This window comes from Monomorium pharaonis, chromosome 5 (genome assembly GCF_013373865.1).
Source record: "Monomorium pharaonis isolate MP-MQ-018 chromosome 5, ASM1337386v2, whole genome shotgun sequence".
Lineage (NCBI taxonomy): Eukaryota > Metazoa > Arthropoda > Insecta > Hymenoptera > Formicidae > Monomorium > Monomorium pharaonis.
Window position 1 is genome coordinate 23,533,247 of NC_050471.1, and position 20,285 is coordinate 23,553,531.

Sequence of the window (20,285 nt, forward strand, 5' to 3'; positions counted from 1 at the left end):
ATATTATAAATGTAAAATAATTTTATAATGTATATATGTGTATGTAGAATGCCTTACACACACACACACACACACACACACACACACACACACACATATATATATATATATATATATATATATAATTTATATATTATACATATATGCGCGCGCACGTACGTGTGTAAACGCGCGCGCGCATACACACAGGGTATCTGAGACTACCTGTACACCTTTTTTTTAAACAAAACATTCTAGAAAACAAATTTGACATAGTAACATTTGTGCAGTCGTCTCGTGACTTTCATCCACAGCACTAAGTTTTAAAGACTCTACGTACAAAATAACTTAGGCAGAGTTGTCACTATATATAAGAAAGAATAATAATGTGCAGCTTTCAGAACAGCTAGAAGCTTTTGGTATAATAGAAAAATTTGTCTGAAAATTTCATACATATGTATATGTGAGTGCGGATTCGGAAGAAGTCGATAAGTAATATGAAAAAAAATTGTTTTGTTCTCGATATAAAATCCAATTCACAGATTGATATTAATATGTGTACTTTAATTCTGGAAAAAAATTCCAAATATCTATAAAAAAAATATATACGAAATCTCATTAATGATGTGCACGAATGACTCCACATTATCGACCCCGATCAAGTTTGGGAGAGAGTCCAGCATCTCCTTAAGTACTTTTTGAGTTATAAGGTTTGAAAGTTCCAATATTCTAATATAATATTCTAACATAATATTTTGTTAAATATTTTTTTTCTTCTCAGGATTCGGAGTGCTTGGTTAGCCTGAAAATAAATATTTAACGAAATATTTATGTCAAAGTATTGAAACTAATGAAACTTACAAACTAGACTTATAAAATTCAAAAAGTATTACTTTATGTATACATAATGAAAAAATATTCAATTACAGTGTTTTGAAAAGCTCTTGAAGTAAATTATGCGATGAAAAACACGTTTTATTTAAGAAATTGAATGTGACCTTCATTTAAGCTTTAAATAACTATTTAGAATCGAATCAATGACACCATTTTTTATCCTATTTTAAAACCATAGAACTTTGTCTGAAACATTTTTCTTTAAAATACTTTGTTTTTGGAAAAAAGAAGTGTATGTGTAGTCTCAGACAACCTCCCTCCCTCCCTCTCTCTTTCTCTCTCTCTCTCTCTCTCTCTCTCTCTCTCTCTCTCTCTCTCTCTCTCTCTCCCCCCTCCCCCCTTTTCTCTTGGGTGTGTGTGTGTGTGTGTGTAATTATATATAGCAATTTTGTGTGGTTCCAGATCTTATTTAAATAAATTCGAATAAAAACATGAATTTTTTTTCAGAATTTCTATTTGAAAAGATTGTAGACTGTTAAAATAACAACTTTCGTTTATTTAACAGACGAGTTTAATATTTCTTATTGTTTCTTAATATTTATTATTTTAATCGTTTGGGAATTATTTGGGTATGTTTAGGAAAATACTCTCATTTAGGAAATAATAATTTCGTTAAATTTAGTGAATAAAAATTCGGCATTTAATTAGCAGATTTAATTTTTTTAAAATTATTTTTTATGTCAATAATTGACTCAAAATTATTTGGGGAACATGTATTGGGGAATTTGTGAAATTTCAAATTTGAGAAATAATTTTGTTGTAATAATGAAATAAATTTAATATCTATAAATCAGTTCCACATCATATTCAAATAAATTTTTTATTATTGACTGTGAATTTGTGATTAAAATATTTTATTTTGACGCAGTTTAGACTTTAATGTTACGCGCCTAAATTATATTACAATTATATATGATTATTATTATAAAGTAGACAATTACCAAGGTCATTTCACATGCTTTTCATCATATGCTTCACTGTGTTCATCGCAACGCATGCGCAAGCCACAAAAAACGCAGCAGTTGGCTACTCAGCTGTTCGCCAGGTGATAAAATTGGCGGGAAACCGGCAACCAAATTAGTGATACACGACATCGGCATCCTGGAGGCTAGGACGAAGCGCATGTCCATGACCAATGTAGAATATTAATGAGTATCAACACCGATTCTTTCGTATAAATTTGTCTCGTGGAATCGAGATCACTTCTTGCCTTTTAGCCTACCATCGTGATGACGACACGTGTCACTGGCCTTGACAGGGAGGAGGTTAGTTATACGCGTATCTGTCTTGGTTTCTCCGCGTATCTTTTTCTTCGTTGTGTTTCATAATCATGAATATGATCTCCGGGTGTTGCAGGTGTCTGAGACAACGGGAGTCCGTCGTTCGCTGCGAAACTTGCCACAGCATCTGAAGGTGCGTATGTTCGACGGTCTTATATAGATAACAATAACCATCGGTGACGGGACGTATCTAGAGGCTGGCTTGTTCTTTGTCGCTGCATTGCTGTGCACTGCTGCAATAAGTTAGAATAAGACAAATATTTTTTCTCGTTCTAACTTATTGCACCAGTACAGCAGTGCAGCTACTAAGAACAAACCTTAGATCACGCAATTATCACGCAAACACGAGAGAAAGAGAGAGATAGTAAAACTGAATCACAGAGTGTTTACTATTTTCAAACTTACACCTGAAGCATATGCATTGACTGGAAGTAATCTGCCTTGTGCTTGGGTTTTTTTTTAGAATAAATCTTTTCTTTAAAGAACTGGATAATAAAAAGGCTTTATACAAAAAACACGTTGATAATATATGTATGTATATCTTATGTAACAAGACAAATTTTCAATTTCCAAGAATTTCTTATAATAAAATTTCAAGTATAATAACAAGAGATATAATGTTATAATATATGAGATTTATGGCAGTGTTCAAGATAATGTTGTCTGTTATGTAATTTTGTTCTCCTCATACTGCTTCTTTGCGTTTGTAAGCTCTTTAAAAATCAAATCTTTGTTTATAATTAAATTTGAGTTACTATGTTATTCTCATTAACTCATTAATTAATTTGTAATGATTTAAGAACAGAATGCTGTTTGTGATTCTACGTGTTATTTAAAAGGATATTGAAAATGACATACTCTAATAATCACGTTCCTATAGTGAAGCTCTAAGGAAAAGAGAACTATGTGACTTGGAAGATAGCAATGGAAAGTTTATTGCAGCTGAATGATTTGTGGGAAGCCATTTTAGGCACAGAAATTAACAAAGATAAAATTGCTAAAGCCAAGATGAAGATTATCTTATTAATTAAGCATTGATGGACAGATATATGTACATGTAGCAAAAGCGAGTACAGCACAGGAAGCAGAGAAAGTAGAAAAATTTACAAAAAACATTTGAGGTTAGCGAACTCACAAGAAAGGTAAGTTTTCTGTTCAAAATTAAAACCACGAAGTTGGAAACTTGTGGTTTAATAGAAAGATATGGAACCAAGATAATGTCAACTACTCATTAATTAACTGCGATCTGTTTTGAAATAAATCTAAGAATGGTTGGGACAGTTTATTAGCAGGGCTTCTAGAAAAATATTAACCGATGATAATGGTACTTGAAAACTCTGGAATGGAAATTATGGATAATTCAATAAAACTGAAACTTGCAAAAATCAAGTTGTTAATCGAAATCTTCTGTTGATGAAGATTTCACACAAGATGACAATTTAAAGGAACAAAATAAAAATTTCAGTCAAAAACTGTTTGGAATTATGGAAAATCAGGACGTAGCAAATATTTTTTAATGAAAAAAAGAAGAAAGAAGAGAAGAAGCACTCTCATCATTGAGAAAAGAAGAGCGAAGAAAAATACAAAAGTAGTGTTTCTTGCTATAGTTCATCTAGCAAACAAGGATTTTACAAGAGAATCTTGGATAATTGATTCAGCAACATATCGGCGTATATCTCATGGAATGGAGCTTTTTTCAATTCTTTTGTGATGTTATATATATATATACAAATAATTCTGAAGTTGTGGCGGATGACAAAACTTCAAGATAAAGATACTTTTAAGATAACTATGTACATTGATAAAAGAACATGTACCAAACAGTAAGAAACATACTTTATGTTCTTGAATTGAGTGTAAATTTATTATTAGTGTCGAAAATAACTGAAAAGATTTACAGTTAAATTTGATAAAGAAAATTACGAAATAATTGATAAAGATAATGTTATTGCTATAGTGAAATTAAAGAGAGAATAGCATGTCTGAACTTTGTCAACCAAAAGAAATAGCATATAATTGTGAAGTTGTTAGTACAATTAAATAGCACAGAAGATTAAAACATCTTTACAGTATAAAGCTTTTTTTTGACAATTGTTCATGGATTATTTGAAGATTTTGATGAAGAACCAAAGTTTGTCTAAGAGTAAAGCAGGGAAACAAGGAAATCTTTCTCAAAGGAATACCGAAAGCAGAGAACATAAAAAATTTTACAAATCGTGCATACTGATATCTGCAGACCAATGAAGATTTAATCTTTAAATAGTTGGGTGGAGCAAGCTATTTTATTTCGATCAAGTTTTTATTATTTGAAAAATAAAAATAAAGCACTAGAAGCTTTTAAAACGTATAAAAAATATGTAGAAAAAAGAGTGAACGTATATTGGCATTGAGGTCGGATAATGAACGTAAATTCGTAAACAAAAAATTCAAATTTTTTTCTCAAAAACGAGGAAATACAGCATCAGTTAACGATTCCATATACACTACAATAAAATAGTCTTGTAAAAAGGTATAATCGAACTGTAGAAAAAACGTTTGCTATTCAATGTTACTCTTTCAAAAAAATTTTGAACCAAAGCAAGTTCATTAGCAGTTTATTTGATTAACCGTTCACCTTCTAAAAGTCTTCAGTAAAGGACTCTACATTTACTTTGAATAAAAGAAAAACCAAGTTTAGGACACTTGAAAACTATTGGTTGCAAAGTGGAAGCATACAGTCCAAAGGAATTAGGACATAAGTGAGACAGTAAAACAAAACTATCTTTTTATGCTATTTGGAACATACAAAAGGATACAGGTTGTATGGTACAACTACTAAAAGAATACTTAAGAGTAGAGATGTTGTATTTTATGAAGATAAGCATGATATAGAAAGAGATAAAAGTAGAACAATACTAGAAATTAATGATAATTCTAAAGGAGCAGCAGTTAATCTTGAAGAAAATCAAGGGGAAAGAAATAACAAAGAAAATCAAGTGGAAGAAGGAGGAGAAAATGAAAGGAACATTCATGAATAATCAGAAGAAGGAGACAATAATGAAGAGCAATCAGAAGAAAGGAATAATAATGAAGAGCAGAAAACAAATCAGAAATCAAAATTTCAACAGTCAAATGAGAATAAAAGTTTACTCTAATATGAAAGAAAAAAAAACAATTTCGACGAAGTGAACGAATCACAAACTCTAAAAGGCAGATAGATTATATTATTTTTAATGTATCTACTATTGAATCCAAGGTAGAAAATGTATTGAAATCAATAAATATATTTTTCTGTTATGAAATTTTTCTTACCTTACCTTAGTAAGAAGAGTGAATATAGGTATTTTATTATGTGGGTATAATTTTATATGATATATCTCTCACAGAAAATATAAAACGCATATATATATATTCTATATTTTACTTGACAAAATTCAATTTGATTCATTCTTAAGTTTGAAAGGTGTTTATTATTGGTACTTATACAAATGACAATAGATATTAGACTAATTTAATATTTAGTGTGTTTCACTATTCTAATTCTATCACTTTAAAAAATAAAAATTACTTACGACTTCTGAATCATCGAGAGTCGGAGTTGTGTGAAGAACATGCTAGATTTTTAAGTTTTTTATAGGATTTATAACTAGGTTGTATAATAAAAATTATTTATTATTAATTTCTTATTCATATTTGTAGGAAAAGTTGGAGCAATCAAAACCTGAAAGAGAGCCCGACATAAAAACTTTGCCTCCGATTGTCTTCAAAGGGCATATTCAATGCGCTAATGATTTCTATGACTGTGCCCAGATCTGTGATAATCTCATGTGAATATAAAAGAAAATAAATATTTTTCAGTAGTAAAATATAGAAATAACGTAAAAAATATATAAATAGAAATAATAGGAATGTAGAAAATAATAGTTTAACTTAATGTTTGAAATAACATTTTTTTTTAATTTATCCTAAGTTATATCTTTTTGCTTTTTTTGCTCTTCTTTTATTGTTTTGCAAATACAAGCTGTTATTTCTTATTTTAAATTAGAAATAATAGAATTTTAAGATAATTTAAAAAATCTATTTTTTACATATATTTCTAATTTTTCTCCTAGACAAGAAGTGAAGCGCAATGAAGAGATCGTGCCAATAGGTTTTGATCTGGAATGGCCTTTTAGCTTCCAAACTGGTAGCGGCAAAACGGCACTGGTGCAGATTTGCCTAGAGGACAATGTGTGTTATCTCCTTTATGTCTACTCGCTGAGGAAACTCCCGGCGGCATTTGTCGAACTGTTGTCTCATCCAAAAGTTAAGCTTGTTGGTGTCAATATTAAAAAGTTAGTGATTACTAAATAATCTAATTTTATTTAATCATATTTATTTAATTTTTTTAGGAAACAGTTTTATTAAAGAGATATGATAAATCGTTTACAAAAAAATTTTGTTTGAATTACGTATAGAATCATATTATCACAAATATTGTTTTTTTTAATATGTTACAGAAAATAAAATATTTGACGCATACATAAATAAATGTATTATCTAGAGCTTTTCTTTATAAACAATTTCCATCGTTATTAATCAGGAGGATTTGCGAAATATTCAGAATTTATGGTTTATAATTAACTTTGTGATCGCGCTTGCTTTCTGCTCGTCAAGTTTCATATGTAATTAATCAGTATTGAACAAAGGATCTCGCATTATTACATTCAGTTCGGTTTATCGAAAACAATATAGTAAATTCTGCATATGTAATATCAGAACTTATTGGTATTATAAGCAGGATTGGGTAAGTTAATAACTAAATTAAGTTACAGTTAATGGCATATAAAATTAATTTAGTTATATAAAAAATTTCATGAAAAATTAAATTAAGTATTACGTTAAGATTAAATTAATAATTAATCTTGAAAAACGTTAAATTAGAAATTTATTTTTTAAAGTTAACATTAATATTATTATAAATCAAAATAATTATTAATGGATCATAAATAGTTTATTTATAAATTAAGTTTATGTAAAATAACAAAGAATAGTTTTTTATGCGGGAAAATGTATTTTTAATAATTTTTTACAGATAAACTTTGAAGGAAAAAAGTTAATAAATTATAAATTTTAAAAATAAATATTTAAAGTTAAAAGATGAACTTATTTATAATTAACTAAATTGAGTTAAAAGTTAATAATTTTTTAACTTTATTTTTTAACTTTAATAGTAAGTATATTTATTTTTTAAAATAATATAAAAAAATTATTTTTGACAATTTTCTGCAAAAAAGTAAATTTTGAGTGAATGAATTTAATATATTAAATGAGAAACTAATATTATTTTTATTCCTCTACAATTAGACCAAATTTTATATTAAAGTTAAATTTTTAAAAATAATATTAGAATGTTGGCGCATTTGTATAATTCATAATACTTATAGTGGTTATTTTAAATTTTTATTGGTTTTTTTACTTATGTCGTCATTATGGCAAATGATCAATTATTATTTTCTGTATATTTAAATTTATTACATTAGCTATTATTTTACAGTCAACAATAATCATTATTTTATTATTTTACAAATTTTATTTATTTTTTATTCTTTCACAAGCACTTTTCCACTGTATTAAAAAATGTGTAATCAAAAATTGTTTGATATTTTGCAGCGACGTGAGGAAACTCGGGAGAGACTTTAAAGAGTTTCCTGCTCAGAAAGTGGTGGATAATAATTGTCTGGACTGTGGGACATACGCTAATCAAGTCTTGAAACGATCTTGCCGTTGGAGTTTAGAAAAATTGACTGCTTACTTGGTATTATATTTGTACTTTGTGTTGCTTTTTAGTTGCATAAAGCTACATCTTGACAAATAAAATTAAAATTTGTACAAATCTTAATGTATTCATAGTCATCTTATACTTAAAATTTAAGCCACGATCTATTTAAGGGAGTTTCTCTGCTCAGGCCCAGTACAATAAGTGGCACAGGAACTCAAGTAAAGAAAAATACTCAAATAACCATTTTGTTGCCTTCTTTTTTTGCTATATATGAACTAAAATTAATAGTGAATATGAGAAAAAATTTGCCTATAAAGTAGTACTACCTTTATTACTGAAATAATTCTTTTTTAATTGTGAATAAACATTCTTCACTATTACACCACCCTTAAATAATTAAATACAATAATTTGAAATTCATGTTATATCACTAGCACACATTTGCGTGCTGTATTGCTTCAATTATTGTGAACTTTTTTAATCCTATCAATTATTTCACTTAAACGAGCAAGTGCATTGTTTCAAAAATTTAACAGTACTTTTCTGGACAGCTAAGATGTATTGTTGTAAAGTTTCGCTAACATCATTACTTCTACGTTTAATACGACGATAAAATCCGAAAAATCATGAAAATTAATCGATTCCTATAAGAGCCCATGTAAATAAAATATTTAATATCTAAATAACTAACTAGTTCAGTTTTCTAAAATTTTGACAGTTAATTTATACCACTAATTTGAACTTCTCTACAAAGTTTCATGAAAATCTGTTTATTTTGATTTAGCAGCGGAACTCCTTTAACACGACAAATGCTTTAAAGCATTTATAGAATCAAGTGGACCGCAGCCTTAGTTTTCAGTAACATTTTAAGATATTAATATGTCATTGTTCAATAACAACTTAAGATAGTATTTAAGAGAATTGTACATTAAGGTATGGGTTCAGTAGTAGGCTAAAGCCTAGAGTGGCAAATTTTTAAAAGAATTTTTTTCAATGTTAAGCATTAAAAATATTTTTAATTTAGGAAACATTGAAAAAATATTGTACATAAGTTAAATTTAACATAAATCAAGAATTTCTTAAAACAAGGTTTTGAGGAAATCTATTTTTTAGAGAATAAATTTTGAAAAATGTTTATAAACATTTGATAAAAATTAAAGTTATGTAAGCAATAATAATAATAATTTTAACAATTTTTTATTATCTAATATTTTAATATAATTCTTGAAAAAAAGTGTTTACACAGATGATATTATATTTTGTAAAACTGATAAAAAATAAAAGTATTTTAGCTCATGGACATAAAAATAAATAATACTGATATTACTTAAGACAGTCTTAAATGTGCAAAATGACTATGAATACTAGCCACAGAGTTGTATTTAGAAATCTTAAAATAGTCTTGAAATAAGAACAGATTATAAGTACTGATCTATGTGTCTAGTTGCGGAAGAAAATCAACAAAGATCCTAAAGTGCGAATGAGTAAGTGGCACATACAACCCTTCAGCGACGCTCAGAAAAGCTACGCAGCCACGGATGCTTACGTACGTATAATTTATTGAAAACATGTTAATTTTAAAATTGTGAAACATCATTACATTGCATTACATTACATTATATAATATTTTGTATTTTAGAAATGCCTTATTCTCTCTCTCTCTCTCTCTAAAAATATTAAGACACTATAAATAATTTATAATTTAAACATATTTTAAAACGTTGGTAATGTTAGAAAAAAAATTGTTTAAAAAAATTTAATCGTCAAAGAACTGAGATAACATCATCAAAATAACTTTAATAATGACTTTTTTTATACGCAGGTATCCCTTCTACTTTATACGACGGTTATGGCGATCGCCAAAAAAGGAGAACTCGAAATGATGAGTACTTGAATTCTTTGATCTAACAAAATCCTCGCTTCCTAGTTTCAAAGAATATTCAATTTAATGTCACTAAACATCATCAGGAATGCGTTCGCGAGTGGTAAAAGTCTTGTTGGCTGGGCGCTTGCCGTATGGAGTTGGTTTACAATTACAAAAGGCTTTATCGGATCAGCATCATAAGAGTTCACAAAGCGAAACTGCAAATACACTAGTACTTCTGGAGCACGAGCCTGTGTACACGGTAGGGATACGAAACAAGGGATATACGGAGGAGGATGAGAGGAAACTGAAGAACCTTGGCGCAGAGTTCTGCAGGACAAACCGCGGCGGGCTAATCACCTTTCATGGACCCGGCCAACTGGTGGCCTATCCGGTGCTCAATCTAAAGCAATTCCGCACCAGCGTCAGATGGTATGTGCGCGAGGTGGAACGTATGGTGATCCGTGTGTGTGCCGAGCTTGGTATTAAGGCCGAGACCTCGCCGAATACTGGGGTCTGGGTTGACGATCGCAAAATCTGCGCCATAGGTATCCATAGCAGTCGCTATGTTACCACCCACGGCCTCGCGTTCAACTGTAACGTCGATCTCAAGTGGTTCGATCACATCGTGCCCTGCGGTATCGAGGGCAAGAGTGTGACTAGCATCTCTAAGGAGCTGGACATAGATGTTACAATCACTGATGTGCTGCCGATATTCAGGAATGCTTTCAGTGATCAGTTCGAGTGTGAGTTGATAGAGTATCCGCTTGGAGAAGCCTCGCAGTTATTACGAGATGCACGTCATAATGTTTTAAAAAGTGATAGTAACGATAATTGAATTTTAAGGAATAAACAGACTTGTGAATCTTAATGAAGCTTCAAGGGGATGCTAAAGTGCCCGTCAAATTTGATTGGGATCAATAATGTAGAGTTATTCATGCATATCGTTAACAAGATTTCGTATGTATTTCTTTTATAGATTCGGAAATCCTAGAGAACCTCTTCTCTTAGAGGCTCTCTAGAAAATCCTTTTTCAGAATTAAAGTATATGTATTAATATCATATGAATTGGATTTTATACCGAGAATAAACAAAATATTTTTCAGACTGCTCTTTTTCTAACCTATATCTGAATTTGCTGTTATAAAAAGTTAATAAAACTAATTAATCTTTTTTTTAGACTTTTAATCTGTTTGAATTGCATGGTATTATTCGTTATCCCTAGAGAAATATGGTTTCATTTTGTATATATATCGTAGATTTTATATACTATATAAGCAAATATTGTCATCAAATAACAGCTCTTATGTACCAAAAATAAATTTTTTTTTTCGTTTTTTATATCGACTGTATTCCCCTAGATTTTAGTGCTTTAGTTTTAATTCTGTAAAAGTTTTGCGATTCTATAAAGCCAATTAAAAAATTAGTTTAATTTAAAAATATCGGTAAAACAGATGACTTTAGGATCCCCTTAAAGTACTAAATATTATTTAAAATAAAGTGACTAATTAAGGCCGGTATTCATAGTCAAATCTTATTCAAGACCCATCTTAAGCACGATCTTGAGACGTCGATGCTGTTATTTCATTGGTTAAGTAAGTCTCAAGTCTGCTCCAAGCTAGACTTAAGACAATTCTTGAACTTAAGATTGGTCTATGAATTCCGTCCTAAGTGATGGTACTGGTGATACTGGTAATGTAACTTTACTGCATGATTGTTACGTGCATATGTATATTTCAAGTCGCGTATCTATGTTAGATAGGACAAGTTTTACAATTTTTTAAATAGAAAGGTAATTCAATTATATTGCATTTGTAAAAATAAAGAAATATTGGTACTGTATTTCTTATCTTATTATCACAATTTTTCCGTATTTTTCTAGGAAAAAAAAAGGTAAAGACCTGGAAAATTAAGAACCTCCATAGGTCTTTTGTTTTTCGAGAAAAATTAACTAACACTTATAGTATTTTGTTGTGCTTGTATTAAATATTGTAATTGTTTGTATAACAACTTGACTTAAATTTATTTAATAATCGATCTTTATTCATCAACAATTTATTATAATACCCATCGCTCTTGAATGACTTTGGGCAATGTCAACAACGAAATTATAATAATTATAATAATTGCGTTCATAAGTTAATTACATTATTGGGATTTTAATGTGATATGTAAATATAAATCAAATATTGGTTTAACACATAATTCATATACACAAGTACGAAAGTATGAGTGTAATAATAAATTTTATATTAAATGTAATAAACAATTACGTTATTATTTTAATTATTACATACTATCGACATAATTATCTACGTGACTGCGATTATTTAAATTGAATGCATCCTGGAGACTTTGCAACACTTTGAATTAAAGAAAGAGAAATTCATGACTAGATCGATACAGATCTAAAAAACATTTAAACAATAAAACAAATAACTTATCTTAAATTCACATTGTGCAATTAAATTTAGGACTGTTCATATCACGATTGTATTTCTTCGCAAATCAAGGAGTTCAATTATTGATCGAATGTCAATCTACATGAATAATCGCAATGTAATCTCAATCCTCCGATATTTTTGCAAGTTTCATAGCATTCAATTTAAATGTGTCATTTGGTGAAATTTATGTTGCGGGCGTTTACTCTCGCAAATTTTTAAGCAATTTAATTATAGAATTTTCTTAAAGAATTTACAAAATCTTAAAGTATTCAATGTCGATTCACGAAAATCTTTATGAATTTAAAAAATTTTGAAAACATTAAAATCAAACGCGAGGAGTTAGAAATATTTAAAAACCTTGAAAAGCTATGATAGAATTACTCAAACCTCGATTTTCGATCAAAAATTTTACAAGATCACGTATCATGCTTTGAAACAATTCGAGGTGTTTGTCAGGCCATCAATAAATCTAAATAAAACTAGTATCACTCTGTCAGCACATGTAAGTATCTTTGATTGTAAAGCTCTGTGGTAAGCATGCCGATAATTTCAACGGCATTGTGAAGGGAGTTGGCGGAGTCTCTGATGAGTCTAATGGTCCTTTCTACATCGCTCCGCAGCTCCGCATACTGCTTATTTATCAAAAGTCCCTCCAGACTTTGCATTGCTTTCACAGCCTCTGCGCTAGGACGAATCTCTATCGCGTCTGGATCGGTCGATCTTGAAGGCCCCACACCAGGCGAATGTGGAGTGTACCTCACTAGCTGTTGATCGGATTTGGATTCCGGTAGTTGTGCCAAGCAGTAAATGGCTATGGCACGGCTCAAGAACTTGCATCTGAAAAATTGAATGGACAATCAAAGTTGCTCATTTCTCAATGTAGATTAACCCTTAATTTTAGTATAATACTTTCTTTTTCTAATTTTTAGAACTAAGAAAAGGTAGAAAGTAAAATAAACCGAGATTAAAATAAGAATGAGTAGTAACAAGTTAAAAAGTAAAAGTTAAAAAATTGATAACTTAATTTTACATGAATTAATTTTTAACGTCAAATAGTTTTTTTAGAACTTATGAACTTTAACTTGTTAATTTTTTCCTATTTAAAAATTTATCTGCGTGTAAAAGAAAGAAATTATTAAAAAATACATTACAAAAAACTATTTCTTTTATTACTGTTTTATATAAATTTATAAATAAAGTATTAAAAAATTAAACGTGAGGATCCATATTATATTACAATTGTTATGAGTAATTATAATATTAATATTTAACTAATTATAATTATTATTTATTAACTACTTATAATATTTTATTACTAATTATTACGAATTAAAATATTTTAATTTAATATAGATAATATATCTTAAAATATATCTAAATTAAAATATCTCTTAAAATATATCTAAATTAACTTTTAAAAACAAAAAAATTAACATAAGTTAATTTAAACTTAACGTAACTTTTAAATGGTTTAATTTTTTTTCTGTAGTTATTTATCACTAACCGTATGGTGAGTTGAGAGCCTTTTCTTAAACCAATAGCCCCTAGAATACCCCATCCTTGCCCCGCATCGTCTGCTACTGTTATCAATGCTCGTGCTAATCCTTTCAAGGCTCTGGCAGCAATCACTGTATTCTCACTATACTGACACTGTCTGTACGCCAACTCGCACGCTTTCGCCCACAACAGAGGCAGTTTTTCCTCCACAATATCTCTAAATAAGCAAAAAATTATTAACGTGATCTTTCTTAGAATTTAATTCTGAGCATTCTTTAGAATCACTCACGTGGTTTTAATTGCACTGATCCAATCCACTAAATTAATCAGTAGCATGCCCTCCTCCCGGATATCTCTACAGGACGGAAGTCTTTTCAGTAATACGGAATAAAGGGCTAACAATCTTCCTTCTGATACTAGCACAGACTCTAACGGTGGCTGACGCGGTACTACGGATTGCAAGACTGTCAACACTGACGCCCATGTAGGTCGAATATCTTCCGTTACTAAAAAGAGTGTAGTTATATATAATAAATTATAAATAAACTAAATTTAATTAATAAAAAAATGATTCATAAAAACGAGATAATAATATAAATACAAGTGAAGATGGCTTACTGTTGTATTTGAAATAAGCCTCCAAAGCAACCTCCATGAGGTGACCTAGAGTAGATGAGGAGACAACTGCTATTCCGATCACTCTTAACACTCCCATCAGCACCGGGCTGCTAGCAGTTCGCTCTAATAACCACGATGTCCAACTACTACGAAGATGATCGACCAATGTTGCGCTCTGGTTGATCGAGTGTAAGAACTCGGTGATTAACAGACCGGCCTCGGCAATCTGTTGCGGTTCAGAGACGGCTAACCAAAAAAAAGTTGAGAAGAAAGATTATTATACGCTCTTCTTAAGATTTCTTCAGTATTTAAAAAGCAAACTATAAGATCTTAGATTTTTGAATTAACTATCTTGATAAAAATATTACAATTTTCATATAATTTTTAAAGTAATTTTTAAGAATTCTATATAAATTTTATAATTTTATAACATTAAAAAAAAATTTCTTCGATTTTGTTTCAAAATGTTAGAAAATTTTTCAGAAATATTTTGAAAAAATCTAAATTAAAAAAATTTTTCAAAATTAATATAATCTAAAGTAATCAAATAAGAATATCTAGACTATTTGAAGATTTGAACTACTAAACATTGATATTTGTGATAGTATATTTAATAGAGGAGATGGGGACTAATCCGACCCCTGGGTAAATTCGATCTTCTTTATTATATCAAAAAGGTAATCATATATGGAAAAAAGGAAAATACTATTAGAAGCATTGTTACCTAACAGTATTTTGATGACGTATAATTAATAAGTTTGATTTTGAAATGTTTGAGCTATAGTCAATATATTTTTTTAAGGTCTCTGATTTTAATTTTTTCCTAGGGGAAAAATTGGAACCTAGAACACTCACTGCTGGTGATGACGATTTCCATCTCATCGAGCATCGACGACAATGTGTTGCTAAACGCTTTGCTGTTGGTCGAGAGAAGAGACTTATGTCTCGTGGTGCAATTGATCAACAATTTCACCGAAGAACGTATGTACATCTGTCTCTTCTTCAGAGTAGTAGGATGAAAATGTTTCACTGTAGGATCGTAAGCTGCCGCTACTTTCAGCAAACTGTATATTGTTTCAAATTATGTTTTTATTTAATATGATATTAAATCTTACGCTGTAAATACTTTATTAAACTTACTTGTTGATGGTTGCGTCGATAGGATGAGTTTGGTCTTTGCCTAGATACAAGATTACTTTAGGATCGCAACTCATCACGTGCCAATTAATCACCTGGTCGTACGCCGCGGCATCGATCAGATGCCAAGAGAAGTTTTCGGCTTCCGTGACCAATTGCACCGCCTTCTCATTCTGAAATACTAGACTCGATTAGCTGGGAATCTATTTCTTTTTTAGTAAATGCTTTAACGAGTTTTTTCTAATCGCTAAAATTAGATCATTTTATCTTCTCAAATTTTATTTTGTCTATTTCTTAAGTTTTTGGATTATTTTTACCTGCCTGACATTCGGTTCATTGGATAGTTTTACTAGCAAGTTCAGCAGACAAATGTGCATCCTGGCGGCAACCGGCAACGGCTGTGTGATCATTAATTCACTGATCCAGTTGGGCCAATTAACACAGGTAAAGATGCTTCCGAGAAATAAGTGACAATCCGGCAGATATTGATCGATGACTCGGATCATTAACTCGACATCGTTGACGGCAGGGCAGAAGCGATCCCAGGGAAGAGACAACAGGTTACCGTGCACGACGTTCAGCACGTGGTCTTTGACGGACGCGTGAGCGTAGTTCGACACATAGAATTGCCACACAAAGCTGAGAATCTTACTGGATGCTGGCATGGTATCGATGATGAAACGAATGCATTCGGCGAACATTGCCATCGTACGATTCGCATAAGGGCCATCCGTGATAATCCATGGTAGCAGCACCGATCTGTCATCCGTTAGCTGCTGAATCCATGCGGCCGTCGGCTCCCGTAGGTTCCTCGTCCAGTATGGAGTGATCCACGGCGCGTACATTTCGCTCAATACCGGCCAAATCTTCTCGCACACTGAAAGAATATGCAGTTTTTGGGTAATTTTATCATTTTATTAAGACAATGGGTAAAGTAAATCGATTTTGACTCCTGGAGTGGCAAGTAAAAACAGCATAGTTTTTTGTTGAATCTGATCTTTTTTAGTTGAATCTGATCTTTAAGAAAATTTTATTTATTAAGAAAATACAATATTAAAATCAGCATATGAGGATATTAAATACAGAAAAAGCCATTACGAAAATGTATGTTAATAAAAATTGAAACCTATATAAAATAAAATAAAGTAACGATTCTTATAAGTCGACAAACTGGCAAGAGTTTTTTTATTTATCAATCTAAAGGGCACCACAACGTTTTGACCATACTTTTGGTCCTTATCAAGTGAAAATTACAACGTGGTAAGACTAATCACTCATTTCTTACTGAGACTGTTGAGTTCCTGTTCAACACTACAATGAAAACACTACAAGGAATAGAAAAATAAAGAATAAAAATATATAATCAAGTTACAGTAGATTAAATTTAAAAGAGTGTAAAAACATTGACAAGACTCACGTGTAAAAACGTAAAAAAAAAATTATGAAGAAACATTGTCAAGAAGAATCCAAGTTATATCATTGAGACAGTAAAATTTAAACTGTAACTCGATTATATATTTTTATTCTTTTTTTTCTTATTTTTCTATTCCTTGTATTATTCATTGTAGTGTTGAACTGAAACTCAACAGTCTCACTAAGAAATGAGTGATTAGTCTTACCACGTTGTAATTTCCATTTGATAGGGACCAAAAGTATGGTCGAAACGTGTGGTGTTCTTCAGATTGATAAATAAAAAATTTTGTCAGTTTGTGTCTACTTGTAAGAACCGTTACTTTATTTCATCACTGGCGACTGTTAAGCATTCTTTTTTACTATTTATATAAAATAAATTTTATTCATCATTTTATTTGTGTTATATTTAATATAGATTGTACGCAATAAACAATCCATTCAAATTTTTGTGTTAATTTCACATAAGAATTATAGAATAAATTATAGAAAATAAGACAATAAATATGTAAAAAATAATACAGAAAATGTAACGCTTCGACACATTATGGAAACAAATTGCAAAAACATATTTCTTTAGTAAAATTAACATTTAATATATCGATACACACATACATTTTATTTATTTATTTTATAATTTATGTTTAAAAACTACATTTTTTATATTATTTGTTTATTTACCCATAAATTGCATTATAACATTATAAAAAATGCTAAATTTAACAAAATATTCAAATAATATAATCACATTATGTTAAATTAACATGCGGATGTAAAAATAAAATTCACATTAATTTTGACAAAACTGATTTGAACATAAATGTAAAATGTTTTTTACTATGTAAATTTTAGATATGTTATATAATAAATTAATAATAATTTATATAGTTATTTAAAATTTTAAGATTTCAAAGGAATATCAACTTACATTGATCAGCAAGAGATCCTCGATCAGCCTGCAACGTCAATACAACTAAAGCGTGACTGACCATACCCAGAAAGATGGTCAATGGCTCGTTATAACTTCTATACTTTGGATAAAGCCCGTACAATCCATATTGCAACCTTTCTTTCATAAAGTGTCGGCTTAGAAGTACTGCAGTATCGTGCATCTAAAATTGCACATTAAAAGTATCATAAAACCTAATGATTGAATTTTACTTCATTATTACATATAAAATAAAACAGTAAAACATAAGATATTTTATACGACATAAAATCTTGCAGCTACTTCAATATTGTATTGTAATATAAAAAAAAATATATTTTAATGTTGCTGCAATGTTACAGTAACATTATACCAACATTTCATAACATTTTGGCAATAAATATTTCTGCGACATTTCTATAATTATTTTGTAAAAAATACTTCGTTTTATAATATCATTTTATAACATAATCGTTTCTAATAACAAAATTATGAAAGCGGACCTCCTGGCGTGACAGAAGTCTCTGTTCCGTAGCGTAGTATCTAATCTCATCTCTGATTTTTGGAGGATTCTGGGAGGGTGCAATATTTTTCGGTTTGCCGCTGAGAGCTCCCAGCAAATCACGCCACACATCCAGAGATAGATTCTGACTCTCGGATCCCCTCAGCACCGCGCTCAATACTTCACCATAGTGCTCGGGAAATTCGTGCAGAAGAATGAGCCGCAGGTGATTTCGAAACAGCTGCGTTAATACATAATTTTATTGACTTTTCTTTTAACGGAAATAAGTACAAGTAATGTTGCAATCTAATTAAATTTAAGAAAATCTTCCAATTTAAAAAAGGAAGGATTTGTGGAAGGACCTTTCATTTATGTGTATCTTTCAACAAAAGAGTTTTTGGCACTTTCAAAATAATATATAAAAAACAAAATTTTAAAAAACCATTTGTTATTTAATAATTTGTTATTTAATAATATTTTGCAATATTAATAAACATTGATAAAATTAGTAAACGTAGAAAAATTAAAAAAATAATTATTTGTATAATTTAAATGTAATACATTTAAAGTGACATTGCCACATTTTCACGGTATAATATCATATTTTTAGAGAATTATATATTCTTAATAAACATTCCAAAATATTCTTTAAACTCTATCTTCTCTTATAAATATAATTTATCAAAAAATTCTTATATTTTGTTTCTAATTAAATTACTTAAAACTTTTGTCCATAAGACTAATGCTGTTTTAAAATATTATTCAAAGAAAACTAAACACTAAAAATTTCAAAAAATTTGTAAATACTTATAGATTAATCATAAAGTTATTCCCAAAATTCGATCAAGAGTTTTTATATTATAAAAAATCTGGAAAATCTCCTTATGCTTTAATTTTAATTTTATCTGCTCCATATGTTTTGAAATGAATGAATAAAGAGGCTAAGAGAAACTCGTTGGTGCAGTTTTCACAATTGTAACATTTTAAACAACTAATTATTATAATTAAAATATTCTAATATTATAGAAAAAAGTTTTGGCTAAAAATGATTTTATATATAATATAATTTCTTTGTTATAAGTGAAATATTTGCTGTATTAGCTAGCTTGTTTCGATAACAAAGTAAATTAGCTCGATATAAAGCTTTTACAGTAAACCTCATATTAAATTAATATTACGAAACAGGTATATATGTTTTGATAAAATTGTATCTTTTAAAAATTTAAAGTTATTTTATAATAATCGGATAGCAAAATGCAGTTACAAAAAACTAAAATATTTAAATGTAATTTGCTTCAATATAGAAATGTTAAATATAAAGTGTTTTGTAAGAATTAAGTTATAATTGAATATTCATATACTTTTTACTCACACGTGAACTAAGATTGTCTTAAATATAAGTCAACATATCCCAGTTCTACATTTGATTTCAATCATTTCCATTGTAAACTAATATTTATTAATCAAAATAACATGTCCTATAGCAACAGAAAATTTTCTTTTAATTAATAAAGTATCTAACAATAAATCAAACATTAATATGAAATTTTGAAACGCTCGAAAGTTCATTTTTTGTAATCTTTTTCCTTTCCTTATTAATATTTATTTAATTTAAAATAAGTATTACTTCGCAATAGTATTTGTTATAAGATATATATTATTTTGCAATAACTTTTATTTCAACAATTTTTATTAATTTTAAATGTTTTTTTCGTCGTAATACCTAAGCAAATCGCAATGTCTCTGATGCCAATGAATTTTTTCTACTCACTTCATGCAGAATCAACTTTTCTTCTTCCGGATTTAAACCGATATTGCACAACGCTCTAGAAACTAGATCTATGAAGGTAGACCTTTCGCTCAATCGCGGACGGCGATAATTCAACCAGCTGCCGACATCAAACTATAACAGAGACAATAATACAACAATGAAATAAATATTCGGCCGATTGCAATGTTAAACATAAAATTGAAATTATTGGTATTGTATTA

General features: G+C 29.5%; 3 protein-coding genes across 5 annotated transcripts in view; 2 read left to right on the forward strand and 1 right to left on the reverse strand.

Moving 5' to 3' along the window:
• Positions 1-128: 128 nt before the first annotated feature.
• Positions 129-9,857, forward strand: LOC105834773 (Werner Syndrome-like exonuclease). Its single transcript, XM_012677482.3, has 7 exons — positions 129-2,138; positions 2,230-2,286; positions 5,832-5,959; positions 6,245-6,466; positions 7,785-7,929; positions 9,338-9,439; positions 9,716-9,857. The coding sequence occupies exons 1-7, from the start codon at positions 2,103-2,105 to the stop codon at positions 9,785-9,787; spliced, it is 762 nt and encodes a 253-aa protein (XP_012532936.1). The 5' UTR covers positions 129-2,102; the 3' UTR covers positions 9,788-9,857.
• LOC105834774 (putative lipoyltransferase 2, mitochondrial) lies at positions 9,841-11,079 on the forward strand. Its single transcript, XM_012677483.3, has one exon. It carries the CDS (start codon positions 9,864-9,866, stop codon positions 10,593-10,595), a length of 732 nt encoding a protein of 243 aa, XP_012532937.1. The 5' UTR covers positions 9,841-9,863; the 3' UTR covers positions 10,596-11,079.
• Positions 11,080-11,578: 499 nt separating this feature from the next.
• LOC105834772 (ectopic P granules protein 5 homolog) overlaps positions 11,579-20,285 on the reverse strand; it is a 32,615-nt gene continuing 23,908 nt past the window's right edge. The window contains exons 22-31 of one of the 3 annotated variants that reach the window (XM_012677477.2): positions 20,065-20,196; positions 18,295-18,534; positions 17,792-17,975; positions 15,771-16,330; positions 15,457-15,626; positions 15,172-15,380; positions 14,317-14,562; positions 13,988-14,204; positions 13,706-13,915; positions 11,579-13,038 (exon numbers count right to left, since the gene is read on the reverse strand). In XM_012677477.2, the coding sequence (XP_012532931.1) occupies positions 12,687-13,038; positions 13,706-13,915; positions 13,988-14,204; positions 14,317-14,562; positions 15,172-15,380; positions 15,457-15,626; positions 15,771-16,330; positions 17,792-17,975; positions 18,295-18,534; positions 20,065-20,196 (2,520 nt within the window). In that variant the 3' untranslated portion in view covers positions 11,579-12,686. Of the gene's footprint in view, positions 13,039-13,705; positions 13,916-13,987; positions 14,205-14,316; positions 14,563-15,171; positions 15,381-15,456; positions 15,635-15,770; positions 16,331-17,791; positions 17,976-18,294; positions 18,535-20,064; positions 20,197-20,285 lie in introns of those variants that run through there. The other 2 variants (XM_012677479.3, XR_003626376.2) reach the window with 2 other exon arrangements.

What these genes read in the sequence shown, in the direction of transcription:
- LOC105834774 (XM_012677483.3), top strand. Translation starts at nt 9,864, where the DNA reads ATGCGTTCGCGAGTGGTAAAAGTCTTGTTGGCTGGGCGCTTGCCGTAT.
- LOC105834773 (XM_012677482.3), top strand. Translation starts at nt 2,103, where the DNA reads ATGACGACACGTGTCACTGGCCTTGACAGGGAGGAG. An exon ending in CAGATCTGTGATAATCTCAT is followed by an intron (nt 5,960 to 6,244) that starts GTGAATATAAAA and finishes TTTTTCTCCTAG; the next exon opens with ACAAGAAGTGAAGCGCAATG. An exon ending in AAAAATTGACTGCTTACTTG is followed by an intron (nt 7,930 to 9,337) that starts GTATTATATTTG and finishes CTATGTGTCTAG; the next exon opens with TTGCGGAAGAAAATCAACAA.